Source organism: Sminthopsis crassicaudata, chromosome 2 (genome assembly GCF_048593235.1).
Source record: "Sminthopsis crassicaudata isolate SCR6 chromosome 2, ASM4859323v1, whole genome shotgun sequence".
Lineage (NCBI taxonomy): Eukaryota > Metazoa > Chordata > Mammalia > Dasyuromorphia > Dasyuridae > Sminthopsis > Sminthopsis crassicaudata.
The window spans coordinates 257,421,548-257,434,412 of record NC_133618.1 but is presented as its reverse complement, the minus strand read 5'-3'; the positions used below and the strand labels follow the sequence as shown (position 1 = coordinate 257,434,412).

At 48.2% G+C, this 12,865-nt stretch overlaps 2 protein-coding genes across 5 annotated transcripts; one reads left to right on the top strand and one right to left on the bottom strand.

The window, feature by feature from the left end:
- The first annotated feature begins 1,364 nt into the window (after positions 1-1,364).
- RNF208 (ring finger protein 208) lies at positions 1,365-5,193 on the top strand. Of its 2 annotated transcripts, none has more exons than XM_074289039.1 (3): positions 1,365-1,596; positions 2,300-2,370; positions 2,685-5,193. In XM_074289039.1, exon 3 carries the CDS (start codon positions 3,148-3,150, stop codon positions 3,901-3,903), a length of 756 nt encoding a protein of 251 aa, XP_074145140.1. In that variant the 5' UTR covers positions 1,365-1,596; positions 2,300-2,370; positions 2,685-3,147; the 3' UTR covers positions 3,904-5,193. The 2 variants fall into 2 exon arrangements, with proteins under 2 accessions (XP_074145140.1, XP_074145141.1); XM_074289040.1 differs by having other exon boundaries at positions 1,365-1,750.
- A 1,565-nt stretch (positions 5,194-6,758) lies between these two features.
- Positions 6,759-11,199, bottom strand: LOC141555800 (ring finger protein-like). 3 transcript variants are annotated; one of them, XR_012486343.1, is made up of 2 exons: positions 7,913-11,199; positions 6,759-7,583 (listed from the first exon to the last, which is right to left on the bottom strand). XR_012486343.1 is itself a non-coding variant. In XM_074289041.1 (2 exons), exon 2 carries the CDS (start codon positions 8,914-8,916, stop codon positions 8,218-8,220), a length of 699 nt encoding a protein of 232 aa, XP_074145142.1. In that variant the 5' UTR covers positions 8,917-8,922; positions 9,222-11,199; the 3' UTR covers positions 6,759-8,217. The 3 variants fall into 3 exon arrangements, 2 of the variants coding, with proteins under 2 accessions (XP_074145142.1, XP_074145143.1); XM_074289041.1 differs by having other exon boundaries at positions 6,759-8,922; positions 9,222-11,199; XM_074289042.1 differs by having other exon boundaries at positions 6,759-8,918; positions 9,222-11,199.
- Positions 11,200-12,865: the final 1,666 nt, after the last annotated feature.

Genomic DNA, 12,865 nt, shown 5'->3' with positions numbered 1-12,865 from the left:
GACAGAAGGTTGTTCTTGAACAGTGGAATTCCAAGATTAAATTCTTAGAATAATATAATTCTGAATGCTTTATGCAGTCTAAAGTACATCCTTGTTAGGTGGAGAAAATCTTTGGAGTTGAGATTATGGAGAAATTAAGAAATCAGATTCCTGCTGGCATTGTCAACATGAATATTACAATCATTGAGAATGATGATAGAAGATAGATTGGAGAGAAAGGCCATAAGCCAAATGAGAATTCCACGCCAAAGGGCTTTGGGTTACACAACAAGTGATAATACTCCTCTAAGGAGTGAGGCATCCTGGGATAGAGATGAGGTGCAGCCTTGTGCTTGAGGCAAGGAATGAAATTATGACCACTGACAGAATGGTGAAGGTAGAAGCAAGTTGTATAGAGGCTGGTAGGACTTTTAAAACTAGAAAAAGCTGAGAGGCTGCTAGGTGGCAGCTAGGTGGTGCAGTGGATAGAGCGCCAGCCCTGAATTCAGGAGGACCCGAGTTCAAATTTGGTCTCAGACACCTCACACTTCCTAGCTGTGTGACCCTGGGCAAGTCACTTAACCCCCAGCCATAGGGGAAAAAAAATCTGGAAGTCACAAGGTACCAGCCATCCAAATGGGAAAAAGAAAGTACCTGGGAGTTGAAAGGACTTTGAAAGAAGAAAGGGCTAAGGGTAGATATGCTGACTGTTCTCCTTGGTCTCTAATTTGGGGCAGTAGGAGGAGTACTTCTAATGAAATAGGTTATAAGAGATATGGAGTCCTTGGAAGAAAACTTGATTTCAATTAAATCGGGGAGGAGGTAGGCACGCTGGTTAACCCATAGATGGACTTCTGTTTGTAGCAGTGGGTCTGAGAGAGATACATTCAAAGGGAGGAGGAGAGTGATTGATAATTCCAGCTCTAGATATTACTCTAATTGTCATTATAATTTACCTCCCTCCTTCCCCCAATTCAAATTTTTATTTTCTCCAGATGGGCCAAGTGTGAGCTAAACAGAGATTCTGGGGTCTGCAGGCGACTCTAGGGGCCAGGGTCCCAAAGAGAGCTTTTCCCCAGACCGGCCTGAGGGTGCGAAGGACACCCTGCTAGGATCTGTGGGCTCCTCCCCCTGGCCAGTCTCTAAGCCCAAGAGTTCCGAGGTAAAATAAGTAGGCTTGGACTTGACAGAAGAGCCATCGGAGGGTTATGGCGAGTCATGGGATATGAGACAACAAGGGATCAAGGGAAGGGGTGAGACTTAAATTCAGCCAATGGAGCATGGAAGAAATGCAGGTGGGAGAGACAGTCTTATGTTCCTGATGGTCTGGGATCTTTGAGGCTTTACAGCCAGAGGGTACAACTGCCCTTCCAACTAAACTGCACCAAAAAAATCATTCCCACCTATCCCGAGGTCCTCCCTTTCCCCCAGTTATTCCCCCCTCCCCCAGGCTGCATTGTGTGTGGCGAGCCTGTGGCCTGAAGAGGAGAAAGCCCGGATTTCCTGTGCCAGAGCCTGGCTCCCACAGCCTGAAACTGACCCCCCCAGACTGAGGCCTTGTCTGGGAGTGGGAGCTGGAGCTCCTGTCATTCGTCACACCCAATGGCGCGCGCGCGCGTGAGTGTGTGTCCGTTAATGGGGCTGAGGAGAAAATATGGAAGAGCGCGGACTGGGACAACTGGGGCTCTCCGCTGGGCATCCGCCCCTGCTGTGAACCCTTCCCACCTCCACTGGCCCCGCAGAGGGGGGAGGGGGCGCTCGGAGACCCGATGTAATTGGGAGACGAGGAACACGTCCGTGTACTGAGGGGGCACAGCCTGGGAACCTCAGTTCTGAGGCCCCTAGAGGGACCCAAGCCACCTCCCTCCCACGACGAGAAGTGGGGGGCTGGCGTGGGGAGGGAGCTGCAGGCAGCGGGGGGGGGGGGGCGCTGCGGGGGCGGTGAGGGGGGCTCTGGCTGGGCGAGCTGGGGGCGGGGTCAGGTCGGGGGCCCGGGGAGGCGCTACAGCCGCGCCGAGCGAGCGAGGGGGACGCGAGGCGCAGCGCGCACTCACTGCGGTCCCCGCGCCTCCGCCGCAGAGCGCGCTCCGCTCCGCACGCACCTGCCGCCGCCGCCGCGCAGAGTCCGGCCGAGCCCGCGCCGCGCCCCCCGCCCGCGCCCCCGCCCCGGGCCCGGGCCCCGCATCCTCCCGGACATCCCGGCGCCGGGCCCCGCTCCTCCTCGCCTCTGCCTCCCCGTGAGCCGCTGCAGGAGCGCGCCGGCCGGGAAGCCGCCCGGGCCGAGCGGGAGCGGCGGCGCATCCCTGACTCTGCCTTTCAGATAACCTCAGCGGAGGCGCGCCCGAGCTGGCCGGGCCGGGGCCGCATCGGAACCGCTGGGGACTGAGCCAGGTGACGGCGGGGCCGGAGGCGGGCGGAGGGCGGCCCGGGGCTGGGGCACCCATCGCGGCGGGACCCTACGGGCCAGAGCCCGGCCTGAGGGCTGTCCGCCCGGTCAAACCCCTCCCTGGCCTTCTGCATCCCCCCCTTTCTCCAAGGGCTTGGGGGCGGAGCACGCACCTGGGCTGCAGAGGGGAGGGCTCCGGGGGTCAGGGGTCAAGTTCCCGGGTTTTGGGTGGGTTTGGTCGAGGGGTCAGGCAGTTGGTGGTCGGGTCACGGCTCCTTTGGCCCGGTGACCTCCTCTACCCTTTACTCTCTATTTGCAGTTTCCGTCCTGTTCTCCCTGGTGTCCCTGGACTGGTGGGAGGGTAGAGAACCCACCCCCCTGGGAAGCCCCGCCCTGGAGCCATGGAAACCCCAAAGTGCCCGGGAGTCCACCTGCCTGGGTACCAGGACCACTGACTCAGGCCGGAGAGGAAGCCTCCTGCATACCTCCTCAGGTAGAGGGCAGAGGCCCTGGGGGACACACCTATACCTTGGGGATCTCCTGCATCCACTCCTGACGTCATTTCTCCTTCTTCTGAGACTTGCCCTGGGAGGAAGCTGGGGCTCCTGGGGGGGTCTCCCCCCCAGATCTGTCCCCAAACATTCTCACCGGCCGCCCCTGGGAGTCAGGGGGGCGGCCGGGGAACACCTCAGTCCTGGCAGTGCCAAGATGTTGTCCCGGATGCTGGGTCCTCACTGGCACCCCCAACCCAGGGCACAACCAGCCTAAGTGCCACTAGCCGGATGCCGGCGCCCCCCGGGCCCGAGGCGAGTGGCTGGCCCGGCCTCCTCATGTCCTGCCTGAAGGGCCCACAGGTCATCCTCAAGATGGAGACGATGAAGATCGTTCACCCAGAGAAATTCCCAGAGCTCCAGGCGGGAACCCCCCGCTATACACCCACCCCCAGGCCCGCTCCTGCCCTGGCCCCCAAGAGGGCCTGGCCTTCTGACACCGAGATCATTGTCAATCAGGCCTGTGGTGGGGAGGTTCCTGCCTTGGAAGGGGTACCTCGAACACCACCTCCCCCCAGGAGGCCCCGGAAGAGCAGTGCCGAGTTGGGCTTCCCCCGAGTAGCTCCTGGTGATGAGGTCATTGTGAACCAATACGTGTTACGGCCTGGCCCAGCTGGGGAACCGCTGGAGTGCCCGACCTGTGGGCATACGTACAACCTGACCCAGCGGCGTCCGCGTGTGCTGTCCTGTCTGCATTCTGTGTGTGAGCAGTGTCTGCAAATCCTTTACGAGTCCTGCCCCAAGTACAAATTCATCTCTTGCCCTACTTGCCGCAGGGAGACTGTGCTCTTCACTGACTATGGGCTGGCTGCCCTGGCTGTCAATACATCCATCTTGAGCCGCCTGCCACCAGAGGCACTGACTGCCCCACCTGGCCAGTGGGGTGGTGAGGCTGAGGGCAGTTGTTACCAGACCTTCCGCCAGTACTGTGGGGCTGCCTGTACCTGCCACGTGCGGAACCCGCTGTCCTCCTGCGCTATCATGTAGTGCCCCCCACCCCCTGTTACCTGCTATCCTCTCATCCCCCACGCTAGGACTTCTGCTCCCCTTGGTTCTTCCAGCGTCAGACTTTTGGAACATCCCAAAGGACTTAGCAGAAAAGGACTGCAACCTGGATGTTCCCTGTCTCCATATGTTCTGGGATCCTTACTTCGACCTCCCTGGGTGTTTGCTTCCCCTCTGAAGCTGCTTCTCCTAGAAGTGGAGCCATGCTAGCCCCTAAGAAGAAGACTTTTCTGCCCCTGCCCTGCTGCTTCCTATTCCTCACCCCTTCAAAAAAGGGTCTCTGCAGCCAGTTTTGCCATTAAAACCCTTTGCCAAAGTTGCCATTTCAATTGCTAACTGGAACCATCTTCAACAACACAACCCTCCTCCCCAGGTGGACATAAACCCCAGTCTCAGTTTCCCCTTTCTCTCTTTCCTTATAGCAGAGTATCATGGGGAGAGAGGCCCATGAAGTTCAACCCAGAGCCCCTTCAGTCTAACAGGTCTGCATCCTCCCCAGGAACCCTTCTACGCAGAGTTGGGTCCCAGGTTCTCCCTTCCAGCAATGAAGACACGGTCCCTGGAGTCTCATGTCAGCATGCAATTAGACTCCACTTGTGTGCTTTGTTATGTTGGGCCTTGTGTGTGAGCCTGGGAAACATGGACAACCGAATCTAGAGGCCTCTCAGTTCTTTTATACGTCTGGGCTGGTTCCATCAGCCAAGGATTCCCCAGCAAGAAGGGACTACAGGCACCCACCTCTCTTCCTGTGTGGGTGACCCCTCTTGGAACTCTGGGCCTCTACTACTGCTGTAGTACCCAGGGATCTACTGATCTCCTTCCCCCTGGGTCACGTATGGTAAACCTTTTTATCTTGGTTCAGCTCAGTGTCAGGGGCAAGAATAAGGACAATAACTACTACTAAGGACAGTTCATATTTCTATTGCACTTTACCGTTTACAAAGCGTTTTCCTCACAGCAACCTTGTGAGGTAGGCAATGCAAGTATTATCCCCATTTTACAGATGAGGAAACAGGCTCAGAGGTGACATGACTTTTGCCCAAGGGACTTGAACCCCAATCATCGAATTCTAAGTCTAGCGCTTCTTCCACCACCCCTTGCTGTCCCCCAGAAGCAGATGATCTGTAACTTATTCCACATAAGCTGCTCTGGGGCTCAGTATTTGCTCTGATCAGGAATGCGTGCTCTGCAAACTCATCTGCTTCTCTGCTATTGTGTTTCTTTCCTTCTGCCCCAGAGTTTCCTAGTAAAGACTCCTTTTGAAAAATCCAACCTTGTCAGTGCCTGAACTTGGGAGAAGAGGGTGGGAGTGTGGGGTGGAGGTGTCAGTACAGTTCTGATGGCTGGGGTTTAAGGGTGGTGAGGGGACCAAACCAGTTCTAAGGCTAGTGAGAACCCACAGTACCAAGGGACTCCCAGGGGATTACCAACCAACGATTAGCTAATTAATCCCACCCTCTCTGACAGTCTTCACCTCTAATCCAATCACCTCTGCACTTAGACATCCCAGGGTGGGGCTCCTTTTATCCAAAAGCTACCTTTTGGAGACAGAACTCAGTCCAGATGAGAGGGAAACAGGTCTTTGGGCTTGGAAGGGTGGGAGATGGGATATGAGAACAAAGCAGCAATGTAATCCACACAGAGCCGCACCGGGACTGCTTTGGAAATTCTGTGCACCCAGACCTAGTTTTCACACACCAGGCACTGTACCCACCTAATACATTCTCCCCTGATGCTAATGTCAGCATGTTAAAATGGTTAAATTTTGCACCCTCTCAAGTGAAAACCAGAGCATCTGTTCTGGCAGAAGTTTAGGTGCAGCCAGAAACTAGAATTTCACTGTAGGAAGTGACTTTGGAGACAACTGAGTCTTCCTTTCCTTTCTATATCTTCTTGGGGATGGGGGTGTTATGTCAGCTGGAATGTCAGTTCCTATTTATGGACAAAGAACTCACTGACCTCTAAGGTTGTTTATTCTTGACAGCTTTGGTTTTTAGAAAATTCTTATAATTTGAAAACTGCCTCCCTAAAACATTTAGTCATTAGATCTAGCTTTAACTTCTGGGCAGAAGTCTAAACACTTCCTGATGACATTCCAAGATAGCAATAATGAAACTAGAAATGGTTAATTTTTCTGGGCTTCAGCTTTCTCCTTTGAAAAACGAAGGTGTTGATCTAAATGATATTAATGAAGGCCCTTTTAGTTCTAATATTTTTATTTTAAAAATAATTTTATTGATGTCTTTTGTAAATCACCAGAAATTCTCCTAGGAATTCCCCTTTCCTCCTTCCAGGGGACAGTCCCATGCAATAAAATACAATTTTTTAAGGAAAATATGGAAGTGAAAAAAAAATCAAAACTGACTAATACATCTAGAAAACACCTGTGGACAGTCCACGTCTGCAAACAAATGGAGTAAACATGTCCTCAGTAATTTTTTTTTTTTTTTGAAGGGGGACCATGCACGTTCTTTGTAATTTTGTAATACTTGATTGTTTTGTCATTGTTCTTTCCATTTACATTGTTGTAGTCATTGTGTATATCAGCAGTTCTCAAAGAATTGGCCACAAGTCTCTAAGGGTCCCTGAGACCTTTTCAGGGGATTTGCACTATCAAAACTATTTTCATAACATTAAGATATTTGCCTATTTAAATATTCCTCCATATTCCAAGTATATCTACCTGTGAGGCTGGATTTTCTTCAAATACTTCATTAAAACAATATCACAACAGATTGAATGTAGAAGCAAATATGAAAATCCAGTTGTCTTTTAAGGCAATCATTAAGAGGGAGGGATCTGCAAAAATGTTTGATAGTACCACTCTTTTCACTTAATTTGTTTTATAGAATATTTATTTTTTAATAGAAAATATCCAGTTTGTTAACATGTAACATTGTTACATGTTACTTTAAATGAATAAATATTTTAAAATTTATCAATTCTACTTTGATATAATAAATATCAATGAATATCACTCATATAAACAAATGTTCTTTGAGCCCTCAATAAGAAGAGTATAGAAAGGTCCTGAGTCCAAAAAGTTTGAGAATTGTCTCTTGTATTCTTGACTCTTCTTATCTCTGTCTGCATTAGTTTGGACAAATCTTTCCATGTTTCTTTGCATTCATCATTTCTTACAGCACAGTGATTTATTATATTACATTCATCTATCTTCACTGGATGGACCATTTCCCAAAGGATGATACGTAGTTCTTTCAACCAATTCTCACGTGACATAGTCTATAGGCCTCACTGGTGTCAGTCTTCTGGACACACTCCAGCTTTTTACTATCTGGATATAGTTCTTAAGATGTAGTTTGATGTAGCTAGATTCTCAGCTCCATTCTGTACACTGGACTACTGCTTTCTCCCGTCCAGCATTGCTGTGTCTCTGTCCCCAAAGCTTGTGGGCTGTTCTTTTTTATAGGCTCTCTTTTGTGGTCTGGAGTGTATATATGTGTGGGAAGCAAGTTCCAGGAGAATTAGGTGGCTGCAGAAGGGGTCACTTTGGAGTTTGTGTCCCCTGGCATTTTCACACCTGGATAAATTCTGTATTCACCACAGCTGGTCATACCTTTGTCAGAGGAGACATGTCCATATGGTCAGAGAGCAGCTCTCCTCCAGAATTCTCCCAGCAGTGTGAGGCCCGAGATTCCACCCTATTTGGGTAGGAACAGTTTCAATTTCCTCACCTTCAAGCCCAAGCCTGTCTGACCTTCAGGGAACACCAGCAGCATGGCCCTTATCTGAGAGCTCCAGACAAAGAAAGGAACAGAGGACATTTCTGTCCCTCCCCCCAGCGACCTGCCTGGTCAGTGTTTCTATACTTCCTATTCCAAAAAGGCACTTGTCTCCCCACCAGGCTGTCCACACCTGTCCCTCACAAACCCACCATCTTAGGGTGTTCATTGCCTTCCCACTCCCACCCCCACTTCTTTTCACTAATGTAAATCATTATTTCTACACATTAACCAGATTGTGAACTTACTTCTGTGAGTGATCCAGTTCTTTCTTCCCCCCTCCCCCATTCAGTCTTGACTTATCAAGGGGGATGGCTGAAGGAGTTGTGATCAAATCGAAGTTTAAGCTCTCTAATCGATGACTATTAGCTCCAAGAAGAATTATCCCCCAGAATTTCTCAGCTAATTATCAGTTCATTCAGTTCAGGATCCCTCCAGTGATAGGGTGTTGTAATGCTCCAGTCTCCCGTCAATACTTCTTTGATGAGCAAATCATTGGTAAGTGGTGAGCAAGCCCACCCCCTCACAAGGTCTTTAAGCCCAGACTGGCGGGTCAGTGGGCTGAATAGTTAAGTAGGATAAAGAGCAAGGCAAGTAGTAAAAGAGGCAGAAAGATGAGTACCAGTCCAAAAACCTCCAAGGCTACCATCGTCAGCAAGACCAGGCATCGGGTGGAAGGCCCCCTTTCACGAAGGGCCCAGAGCCTCGTGATCAGACAGGGTGGGCAAGGCAAGAAGGGGAGGCAACCTCGGTTTCCTCGAAATTGATAACGGTGCTCCAGGGAAGCCCGAAGCCCTGTCCCTCGGGGAGGAAGGGCTGGGGGGCTGGGAGGTGGTGGGGGTTGGGGCCCATCGGCCTGAATCAACTCTTCCTGTAGCTGGTAGATCTCCCACTCCAACATTGGAGTCTTCTGCCGGCAGAGCGGGCACCGTACACGGCCCAGATCAGTGCTGGGAGCTGTGCCCATGAGCCTGTTTAGGCAGTGCTGGCACAGGCCATGTCCACAGTTCAGCAATACCAAGAGGTGCTCATCTTCCCCATAGGGCTCTGTACAGATAGGGCACTCGTCTTCCACATCCTCCAGGAGCTGGAGTGCCCACTGAGCTTCAGCTCCCAGTAGGGGCTCACTATCCACAGGGGCAGCCTCAGGAGGGCAGGGAGTTGAAGGAGCCAAGCTCTCCATTCGGTCCTCTTCATCTGGGGACCTAGACACAGGCTCAGTTGGCTCTGGCTCCTGGCTGCCCATGGCCATATCTTTCTAGGAAGGCAGGATCAGAGTCAGAGATTAGAGATTAGGGATTGGAGTTTCAAGAGTTCAGAATTCAGTAGGAAAAGGCAAAAACCAGCTATTCTTTCCTGGCTGATTGCCTCAATTCCTCTGAGACTTTGTCAGTGGACTGACTGCCTTAGCATGGCAGAGGCCCAAGGCTTCTATGGGTATCACCCCGCCCCAGCACTTGACAGTGCTAGGACCACCAATTTTTCCCTTGTCAGAGTCCCAGCACTACCCTCTCCAGAATTAGAGCAAATCTCTTAAGAGTTTGTAATCCCAAACACCTGGTTGGCGCTGGCTCCTGGTTCCTCGTAGTCCTGATTCCTTGTGAACTTGGGTTCCTAATTTTTGGCTTTGGCCTCCTAGTTCTTGGGTCACATCCAGCTGTAATTCTGACTCCTGCCAAATCCAGAGAGATCAAATGATGAGGCAGGCCGGGAAGAAGTCAGCCGGAGCTCAGATTCTAGTAGTATTTTTCTTTAGTGGCTCATCTGACTTGGAACTCAGGCTCCTCCCAGGCCTAGGGGAGGAGCAGGTAAGGGACTGCCTCAGGTGGGCAGGCTCCTCCTTAGCCATGTTGGGAGGAGGCCCAGGAAACTCAAAGCTAGAGATTCTGAAGCTTAGGAGCTCTCCAGACTTCAGACCCCTTCCAACCCCATCTTGAATCTATTCAAGGCACAAATTCTAAAAAATCCATCGTGTTTCTAACAACCTTAGTCTGTGCAAAAAGGCAGGAAGGATACCTATAGCTTCTGTTCTTTGGAGGCTCACAGTCTAGTTGGGAAGAGACTTGGGAGAATAAGACTATTGTTATAGACTCTAGGATGGAAGTGAATATAGACATTAGTTTTAGTGTTGATTGAAGCTGTTTTAAAATTCCAAATCTATTCAGCATCTGTGTGACCTGGAGATTAGCTAAAAATGGTTAAGCTCTCAGTCCTCTCCAGTGCCAAATCTATTACCCTAGGAAAATAAAGACATTGGCACTACAGGTTAAGCAATGTGGGTTGTCAGGAAGGGGAAGATTACTCCAGATGATTTATTAGGAATTGAAGGGGGAAGAAATGTTACTCAGAATGTTTCTGCCCCCCCCCCCCTATTTTTTTAATGGAAAAGTCCCTGTAAAAGGAAAACTGGTTTCTAGTTTTTCTCTAGAATTTACACGGTACTTTACACCTAACAGGTACCTGATAAATGAATAACAAATGTTTGAAAGTACCAGGTAAACAGCTTAGCTAAACACTCTCCAAATTCAATGCTAGGCTGTTGACCGGCAAATTCAGATCCCAATTCTTATTTTCTCTTCCCTCTTAATCTAGTACACTAGCTGGAGGAAACTCAAATCCAATTCAGATTGAATACATCAAAATTTTACAAATTGACTAGGTGCTTTGAGCAGAGTTACAAATTAAGCAGTTTCCTCATTGACCTACCATTAGTCTTTCCTCTATCCAACCCCACCAGTATTGTGTCTTCCCATTTCCTTAAGGAAAGACTAGAGATATCTCTGCTTATTCTATGTGGGCCAGGAAAAGGACATAAAACATTTTATTTGTAATTTAAACATCTTATCAGAGTTAAGATTTTGGCATTTAGTTTTTAAGTATATTGTTTTTGTTGATTATTAAATTTATAATAAGGTTAAATTTATCAGCATGGCATTCAAAATTCACTTCAATCTCTCTCCTGAAATAGTTTTAGAAAACATCAATTCCTGCCTCTTCCATTGATCAACATTTATTAAGGATCTATTACATGTCAAATATGGTGAATAAAAATATAAAGAATAGAATAATTTCATTAGTAAGAAATTTATGTTCTCTGAAAATTTCACTGGGTAGAACAGTAATCTTCCTTTAAATATCTATGGCATTTGATATCAGGCCCATTTACACTTCAAGGGCTTAAACATTGACCAATCAGACTGTCTGGTATGATTTTAAATTTGTTTTCAGTACCAAATTCTCTTTTCCTCCACCAAGAAGGTAAGAAAAAAAAGCCATTACAAATATGTATAGACATGGAAAACAAGTTTCTGCATTAACCATGTTATAACTTTTCCTGGTTATACGCTCATACCTAACCTAGTGGGTTCTCAATGTTTTAATTCAACTACTAAGAATTCCTTAGATTAGCACCCACCCAGTGATTCTTTTAAACTTCAAAATATAGTTACATTTAAATTTATAGGCTGTCAAGAAGTGCTGAAGATTTCCATTTAAAAGTGTTCAAATACCTACTCCAAATATACATCAGGAATGAGTATTACATAGTTTATTATACACTTTTCAGGAAGATAGGATGGAAAAGGTATGACTGGATTCATGTGTCACACTTGCATTTACATGAGTATATGTTCTCAAGACAAAGAACACACCTCTTTCCTCATGTCTTACCTGGCTATGTACCTCTTTGGGACTTCTGCAACACGCCCCTCATTGCATACCTTCACTCACTCCCCCCAAACTGTTTCCTTTTTGTGTTTTATCTTCTCCCATTAGACTGTAATCTCCTTGAGAGCCAGGACAGACCCCTGACCCCCATTAGCACAGTGTTAATCACTTAGCAGGCACTGAACAGATGCTTATTGATTGGGATAAAAGCCAAATTGCAAGGGGTTGAGATTAAAGTGTAAGATGAAAAAATGAAGGTATATAATCTTGTAAAAAAGATGGAATGATACAGACTAGAGGATAATTAGACAGATTTGAAATTGGTGAAGGTTATGAATGGTTAATGCCAACTTGACAGGTCTCCAGATGTGTTGGACTTTACATTCTATCCTTCAGGGCCCTTTAGATAAAGCTGTGCCTATTTCACATCTCAGAAAAGGAATTTTTAAGAATAGGCTTATTTTCCCCAGCTGGGAGTCAGGCTTAGTCAGGAGGGATAGGGCAGCCTTATCTGTTAGGTAACATCTTGCCTAAGGGATCCTTATAATCTAAAATTGTAGATTGTTTACCATCTGATGTCATTTAAAAATGGCAGCTTTGGCAGAGTTTTGAGATAGGCCTAGGAGAATGGAAAAGTAAATGTCTTGTTGATATGTTTCAACATTACTACCCCTTAACTTTACCCAATGAGTGTTTTTGAGATGACTTGGAAGCACAGCTCCAAAGAACCCCAGGGGAAAGGGTGGTAGTTTTGTTCCCAACTCCATGTCCCAGTCACTTCCTGGGTGTAGCCATGATAGGGAAACAGCCTTCCAGAGGCTTCCTTTTCAGCACCTTTAGGACTGGGACTTACTTACAAAAATCCTTTAAGCTCCAAGTTCTCAATACCAGCACTGATTAAGTACACCTGCTTCATTTTCCATTCTGTCATGATTTAACAAATTGTAATTCCATTTCCAGCCTGATTCTCCAAACCAAAGTGGCCTCATCTTTATACCTACTCAATGTAATTGCCCACACAAAATAATCCCAAATAAGCCTGGGAACCCCTCTCCCAAATATAAAGACTCCTTTTTTGCTTGGGGAGAGGGAAATGAAGTTTTGAAGGAGTGATGGGAAGGCTGATGCCAATGAACAATGTCAATATCTTATTAAGACAGGGAATTTTGGTAGTAAAAAGGGATTCATCCAGGGATATAATTAATTTGAGAAAATTTCCTACAGGTGGTAAGCCATGGCTTTCCTATGGCCTGATGAAAGTAGGCACTCTGGGCCCCTAGGATGTCCTAAACCGTGTCCTAGAAGAAGGAATACAGGTGTAAGGGAGGCTTTCTGGAGTCACCCCTCCCTGCTGAGTCAGGGCAAAGAATCCCTACTTGCTGGTCGGACCAGAATACAGAGAAGGTCCTTCCCAGGTCAGGGGACATTGCTCTTTCCTGAGGGCAGAAGTGCCCTCTACTTAAGATGACTGGACCTTATGGGTGCACACCAATACAGCGTTTAAGGCATAGAGATCGGATGAGGAGGCAACTCTT

Coding starts and splice junctions, on each gene's coding strand:
- RNF208 (XM_074289039.1), top strand. CDS start 3,148: ATGCCGGCGCCCCCCGGGCCCGAGGCGAGTGGCTGGCCCGGCCTCCTC.
- LOC141555800 (XM_074289041.1), bottom strand. CDS start 8,916: ATGGCCATGGGCAGCCAGGAGCCAGAGCCAACTGAGCCTGTGTCTAGG.